This window comes from Metopolophium dirhodum, chromosome 9, assembly GCF_019925205.1.
Source record: "Metopolophium dirhodum isolate CAU chromosome 9, ASM1992520v1, whole genome shotgun sequence".
NCBI classification, from domain to species: Eukaryota; Metazoa; Arthropoda; class Insecta; order Hemiptera; family Aphididae; genus Metopolophium; species Metopolophium dirhodum.
This window is the reverse complement of record NC_083568.1, coordinates 10,643,961-10,651,828: the sequence shown is the minus strand read 5'-3', so window position 1 is coordinate 10,651,828 and position 7,868 is coordinate 10,643,961. Positions and strand designations below refer to the sequence as shown.

General features: G+C 25.5%; 1 protein-coding gene across 4 annotated transcripts in view; it reads left to right on the top strand.

Moving 5' to 3' along the window:
• Positions 1-14: 14 nt before the first annotated feature.
• Positions 15-7,868, top strand: part of LOC132952517 (inositol polyphosphate-5-phosphatase A) — a 28,744-nt gene continuing 20,890 nt past the window's right edge. For 2 of the 4 annotated variants that reach the window (XM_061024828.1, XM_061024829.1), the window contains exon 1: positions 170-582. In XM_061024828.1, the coding sequence (XP_060880811.1) occupies positions 517-582 (66 nt within the window). In that variant the 5' untranslated portion in view covers positions 170-516. Of the gene's footprint in view, positions 149-168; positions 583-7,868 lie in introns of those variants that run through there. The other 2 variants (XM_061024827.1, XM_061024826.1) reach the window with 2 other exon arrangements.

Sequence of the window (7,868 nt, the reverse complement as noted above, 5' to 3'; positions counted from 1 at the left end):
ATTGTTATTATAGGTATCCATATACGCACGCGCACTGTAGCCTGCAGCTGTCTGGCGCGTCGTCGCGATAGTAATACGCGCGTTTCAGGAGACACATTGACGTCAGCGTGGGTGGGCGTGTCGTTTAATATGCACCTTATCAATAATAGTAATAATAAATAATAATACTATAATAATAATAATAATACGTCTGTACATATTAAAATAGTAATAATGATATTATTATTATGATATAGGTAGCTGCGGGATCGACTCATTGTTTTAAAGTGTTTTAACGGCGTGCGCGGGCGTGTGTGTTACGAATACAATCGCTACTATAATGGGTACATATTATTATGGTAGCGATATTATACGACTCCGCGCGAGCATGTGCACCGGACGCAGAGTCGTTTTTTCCGGTCAAACGCAGTCGCTCCGTCGTCGGAAACGGTCTTCCGGTACTCGATTGATCGCCAAGCTAACGTGCCGTAGTTATATAAATCGTGATTATCAATTTCTCATCCATTCCAGTCCAACATGGCTTGCGAATCTTCCACTCGTGTTCTGTTGGTCACGGCGAACATTGGGTCGATATTCGAAAATGTGAGTACCAGTGTACATCCCTATCTATTATTATTGTTATTATTATTATTATCCTCTCAAAAGTAATAAAAAATATTATGTTATCTAAAAATCGCTCTGCAGCCTCTCTCCCGTAGCTCTTCTGAAATATTTTGATCAACTGGTTTTTGGAATAGCAAATACCTACCTATACTATTTGTCTATAATATTTACCTATAATAGGTACATTCTAAAATATCTGAAACATACATACAGTTATATGCATACATTTGTTATTTAAATAGGAGCAAAGAGAAAAAGTACTCATTATTGGTCTTGACTTGGTTCTTTATTAATATAAAATACCTACAACCTACTTATATACACCACTGACTTTGAAGTTATCCATCCTTAGTTATTTTCTCACACTGATTTTGTTAAAAGTCGGAATTATAGTATTATATTTTAACTATATTTACAGAGAATATAAGATATTATCTACAACATTATTTAATGCTAAATCTAATCAAACAAATTAAATTTTCATGAGTGAATAAAATTATGTCTTAATATTAATAAATAAATATTAATCATTAACTCATGTTAAAAAACTATTACTATTACAAATCACTTATGACTAACATTTTACATCTGATGATTCTAAAATGATGTATCCAACTAAAAAAGTTGAGAATTACACTATTAAATTGTTATCACATTGGATTGTTATCAATTATGATAACAACCTGAATTAGATTTCTCTTGCTCAAATAATTTATATTATTATTTATTATGTATTTTAATTTTTATACTTACAAAATATAAGAGTAATATTGTTACAACAGTAAAATTGTTATTTTAAGTACTAAATATAAACATTTACATTTTACCTTATATTAAAGTACCTTTATAATATAATACATATTTAAATATTTTAGTTAAACGTGATACACGGTGTATACTGACATTATGTTGGCTGTTGCACAATTTAATATAAACTCAAAGTCTACTTTTGAACGTATAACTAAAATAACAAATATTTAAATAAAATAAAGTATATTTTGATGCGTGATATACCTGTATTAAATGTTATATATATTTATATTTTATTATATTAATTATTAATACACCAATTTGTGTATATAATAATGTGCAGATAATAATTGTACTTTTTATACTATGCATTATGTACAATTAAATTTAAAAATAAATAAATTGAAATTACTATATTCAAAATATTCAAAATAATGTTTAGACCAATACTTTAATTTACCTCCCATTAACTTAGCAATTCATTCCCTACATAGGTATATCGTATATATGTATTTTTATATCCAGTTTCAAGTATGTAGGTCTAATTGCAATAGCTATATTATAGTACAATACAATAAAGCCTGGGCACTGTCCCACTTTGCTGTTGGATAGCTACACCATTAAAGTCCACAATTAATTATATCTTGTTTACCTAGTCAACATTTTTAGTTAGTTTTACTACTAATTATTCCATATCATGGTATAATCTACTATTCTAGTGAGATTTTAAGGATGATTTCGAGTTATCAACTTAACCATGTTTTAAGGTTAGGTATTTACTTAAATGTGAGATAATTTTGTTTTATTTTAATATAATATATTATTATATTATAATAAGTTGGTTGAACTAGTTAAAGAATACATTGAAAAAACAATAACAAATATTGTTTTCTTTTTAAATAAACTTTACATTTTCATTAGATTAATAAAGATTCTATCTAATTATTAGTTTAATTCCCATAATTGAATATTTCATTTATTATAATTATTTAAATTATTACTATATAAAGATAGAGATTAAAATACTCGCTTAAGATAAAACAAAGCTTAAATCGAGGCTTAAGTAGTGGACAGAGTGCAATTTAATTTGCTTTAAGTTAAATATTAAAGGTTTATGTCAAAATATACTTTAAATTAATGTGTAATGTTTATAATCTGCTACTATTATTTTGTTATTTTGTAGACTGTATAGTGTATTTAACAATAATATTCTTTATAATCAATAATAATAATAATAAAAATAGGTTAAATTATGATCGAGTGGAATGGGCCAATTATCAATAAATTATATTTTTTTATTTTTTAAACACGCAAAAATAATGTTAGTTTTACTTTTTACTACACCTGTTTTGATTTGTTTTGCGTACTTTTATAAAATGATATTTTAATTTCATGAATTACTGTTTTTGTACTATGTACATGGTGTGGAATAATGATTAATTATTAATCTATGGTGCGGGTACCTAAAATTAAATGCTCAACACCAAGTGAAATTAATCGTATTAATAAATATAATCTAATATTAATTAATTTCGCATTGTAAATTTCTTAAGAAGAGTTTAATATAAAATTATCTTTGAATTATTAATTATTATTAATGTCTCGAAGCATTTTGTACTTTTGTACTTTAAAAAAAACATTGGAATTAATAAAACATAGTATAGTAAATTCTACGATAGTGCTCTGAGAATATTTTATATTACGATTATTGGCTGTATAAGTATATATTATAAGACTGAAGGATTTACGCTACACCCGCACACTTTTTCTCCATCTCACCAACGCATAAAATAGCAAATTGTATGCTCTGAATAATTCGTTTAACTCTGTTAGGTTTTTTTAGAGTGAAAACCCTATTATCTAATTTAGAAATAAGGATATTACCTAGTGAATATCTAATGTTTATTTTTATACTTTAATTTTAAATCAAGTTTCATAACAAGTTTTTATAACAGAATTTTAAACTGTAAACACAATTTTCTATTTTAATAGGTATGATTACTCGTTTTAAAATTAAAATAGGTACAAACAAAAATCTACGATATTCACTAGATAATATTCTTACTTCTAAATTATATAATAGTTAAATTCATTCTAATATTAAATATAACAGAGTGTACTACGCAGTTGATGCCTTAAAAATTAATAATAAGAAAAAAAAAATGTAACAGAGTTAAATGGATTATTTAGAACGTATACTGCAATTTGTTTGTAAGACGGTGACAACGCATGCGGGTGTAACGGCCTCTGACTTCTGAGGGTTATAATAATATAATATTATTATGAATACTATGTAGGTATGTTAAAACAGCTCACAGTTTTCTATATACCTGTTTATGTAAATATTGTTTTGTATAATTTAATGTCATAATAAAACAACATTTTTGAAAAATAATAATATTTTTTATCATTTTTTATCGTTTTATCATTTTTTAAGTGTTTTTTTTTTTCAAATAACAACGTGTATTTTAATTCCATATGCCAGAATATTTTTCTGAGATCTATGATTTATGAAGTATAAAATCGAATTTTGAACGAGTAGTTAATAAATAATAAGTAACAAGTTGGACCCGGGGTAAATGCCGTTAAAAAATTAGAAACATGCATTTAAAATGACAAAATGTTTTGTTTAAATGCACTTACCGGCAGAAATAATAGCTGCAATCTCTTATTAATTTATTGAAAAGGTTATGGTTTTTCTTCTATTTTTATTTAAAAATCAATCAGTTTGTTTTGGATTCTGAGCGGAGAGACGAATGTATTGATTTTACAATGTTGTGTGTGTATTCATTTTTTTTATAGTTTACGTTTAATAGTGGAAAACAATTTTCAATCTTAAACTTCGAGGGTGGTTTCTAATAATAAATTGGATCTAGTTGATACTTTAGGGATTCCTATAGTAGGTAATTTTGAAAATAATTAGTAAAAACAAAAAAAAATAAGGAAAGGCATGCATTTTTCTGCAAATTTATTTTCGAGAAAATCAGATTTGTTTTTTTGTTGTAATGCAAAAATAATTAACAGTATACAGACTTAAAGTGTTCACCAAATATTCGTACTAGTATTTACTAGATATCATATTATAATTTTTTTTTTCATTTAATGTACGACAACATTTTTATTTGTGAGAAAAACTTTGCAAATTTAAAACAAGGCTTGTACATTGTTAATACACAAATAACAAGAAAAAGTTTGGCATAGTTGTACAGTTATATTTTATATGTGCGTCTCTACCAAATATGTTGACGACATTGGATATTCACATATTATAATAGTGATTGAGATCAAACGGTTTTTGAAATTTTGTTTTAATTCAAAAATATTTATCACGAAAAATTTAAACATTCCGCTATTACTTTTTTTTTTTTTTTATTTATTTGAGTAATTTACAATCTATACAACATTATGTACAATGAGCAAATAGGATATTTAATAATATAAAGTAACAGAATTTAACATTTGTGGGCAGGCACTCAGCAGCACCATTCCGCTATTACTTAAACTATTATTTTCTATATACTCAAATAAATATTCAAAATAATTTATATTAAATTTAAGCTATTTATAAGGATTTTAATTTTTTAGTTTTTTCTATAAATATTTAATATTATACACTCCATGCTTGGCTAAAAACCTTGAAAAATAATGCAAGATTTCAAATATTTTGTTCCTACATTAGTTTAAGAATATTTTCAGCAGTAAAGTTGTAGAAAATACATAAGCATTGAGCACAATTTTTTTCAATAACAATTTGAAGATAAAATGTTGACAACAATTATCAAAATCACGAAAATTTGAAAATTGTTTTTTAGTTAAAAATGCACCTATATATAATTTTTAATAATATTAATAACAATAGCTAAGACCTGAAAATATCAAAAATATAAATGCTCATTTTTTTAAAATTATTAATAGCCATTAATTTATAAGTGAATAATATTGTTGTGACTTATGATTCGAAACGTTTCGTTAATGTCTATATTATTAATTAACAATTACTATACTCAATGAACATTCTCAAAATATTGAGATTCATTTAAAGCTTCAAGCTACACACCGCTACAAACATACTTTTTAGCAGAGCGAGCCGGTATTTCAGTTTTTAATGTTTGGTATATTGTGAAATGCGAAATCAATTATAGCTTAAAATTACTTGTATTTCTATATCAAATTGAAAACATTTAAAAAATGTATGGTCTTTTAAATAATAATAACATTTAAAATGTTTTAATTTACTTGTTTTTGATACGATTTAAGTGTAGAACTAGAATTCTAATTTGATTGAAAGCTATTTGTATTTTAGTTCATGTGTTATGCTTGCGTACCAAGTTCAATTCAGCAACAGAAATAAATAATCCTATTATCATGTAAAATATAAATGTATACTATCTAGTTGTTTATTTCTATTGTAAGCTAGCGTATATACAATTACTACCTACTTAGATTGTGTTTTACGTTACTGTTGCATAACACACTTGACACATGACACTTGCCCCCTTATTAAGTTATACGTTATAAACTTGTAACAGTATGTCAGTATAACATAGGGTTTCGTTTGTCACAGTTAAAAATATATCTGAATAATTTAACTTTTAATTTATCACATAAAAAGTTATTTTAATTATTGTGTACCTCATACATGTATTTTCTGTTGAGTAATCGAATTGTTCATTCGAATATCGAGTTATTCCCTCAAAATCAATCCAGTTGAAACGCCATTTTTATATTTCACGGGGCTATAACCTTTCAATATTACCCAAATACCGTTATTGTTAGATACTACCTATTATTTATAGTAATATAGTATAATAGTAACAATGGTTTTCAAACTGGGTGTGCCACGACCAATCTTTAGGTGTGCTGCGATATTTTGAAAGTTTTTTTTTCTTTCTATGTCATCGATTGTATTGAACTGTGATATTCGAAGATATAACAAATCGAGAAAACGATTAAGCTGTTGGAAGTAAAGATGTATAAATATTTTCCTAAAAATAATATTAAACATTACGACTGGGTTCGAGATCCTTTCAATGTATCTATTGGTGTCCTGGTTTATTTAAAACTTGCTGAAGAAGATTAATGTTTAATTAAAAATGATCGAACATTACAGTTGAAATTAGTATACCCTCAATAAGTTCTGGATATATCAATATATGTTTCTTAAAAATATTTAAAAAAGCAACAACTATTATCTTTCCGTTTTCAATTTCATATCTTTGCGAACAGTTTTCAGCACTACGAACATAAAAAATAAGAAACGAGAAAAACTAATCTCATTGGAAGATGAAATGTGGGTATGTCTGTCAACTATAGGTACTCTTTACTCTTAACTATTGGTCCAAAAATCGAAGATATTTGTAACATTCATCAAGCATCACATTTCTCATTAAAAATAAATAATAATGTTGTTATAAAATACTATTATATTTATAATTAATATTAATAATAAATATAAATATATAATATTATAATTACAATTAATAAAAACACAATATTTTGTATTATTTTTTTTTATTCAATTTGGTGTAAAAACCAAATTAAATAAATATTTTTTCAAAATATTGAATAAAAAAAACGATCTTTAAAATGTCAATGGATACAGTCAAAATTGTATGATTATAATAAGCTATAGCTCAGTGTGCCGTAATTAAAAAAGTTTGAAAACCACTGGTATAGTGTAATACTATACATACAAATGATGGGACTTAGTCTATCTGCTGTAGGAGTTATTAATAATATGTAACGCACTTCTGTTTATGTACAAAACATGTTTAGTATGACGTTGATATTTTTAAAAGTTGTTTTGTTATCACCTTGATTAAAGTATGTTATGAAAATAATCTATTAATAATAATAACGTATTAATTAATGCGGTAATATAGGCATGACGAAGTTCCTGTCATTGATATTGGCGCTGCGTACGTCATATGAAAATGAGTACCTTTGTTATCTAATATTTAAAATTTTTAGTTCAATTTTTAAATTATGATTCAAAATAAAACAAGAATTTTCATTTACATTCGTTAGTTTAATATTGTAAAAAGGTGAGCAAGTGGGTGTCGCTCTGCTGTATAGTAGGTTACAATTGGTTCACTGTAATGGATGGTGTTAAATTTGAATTCAATGTCTCACTGATATAATATCATTGTATAAGAAAAACGATTCAGAGCGAAGACGGTCAGTCAGCCTATGATATTACTAAGTATATATTTGATGATATTATTGTGAATAAAGTAATTTATATATAACCTATTTACGTCGAATCTTGTTTTAAATTTTCAATCCTTAGATATAAAAATTGAACATTTTATACATTTCTTACTACAAAATAATTATTAAATTTTGTCAAAATTCGAACTTAAAATACTTATAAAAAAAAATTGGGCCTATGTATTTTTAATATTTTTCAACTGCAGTTTTTTTAATAAAATATCAGGAGCCTTATATTTTCACGCTTTTTGGTCCAACAAATAAAATTTATTGATATTTATAGAAAAAAAAACTAAAAAAATTGA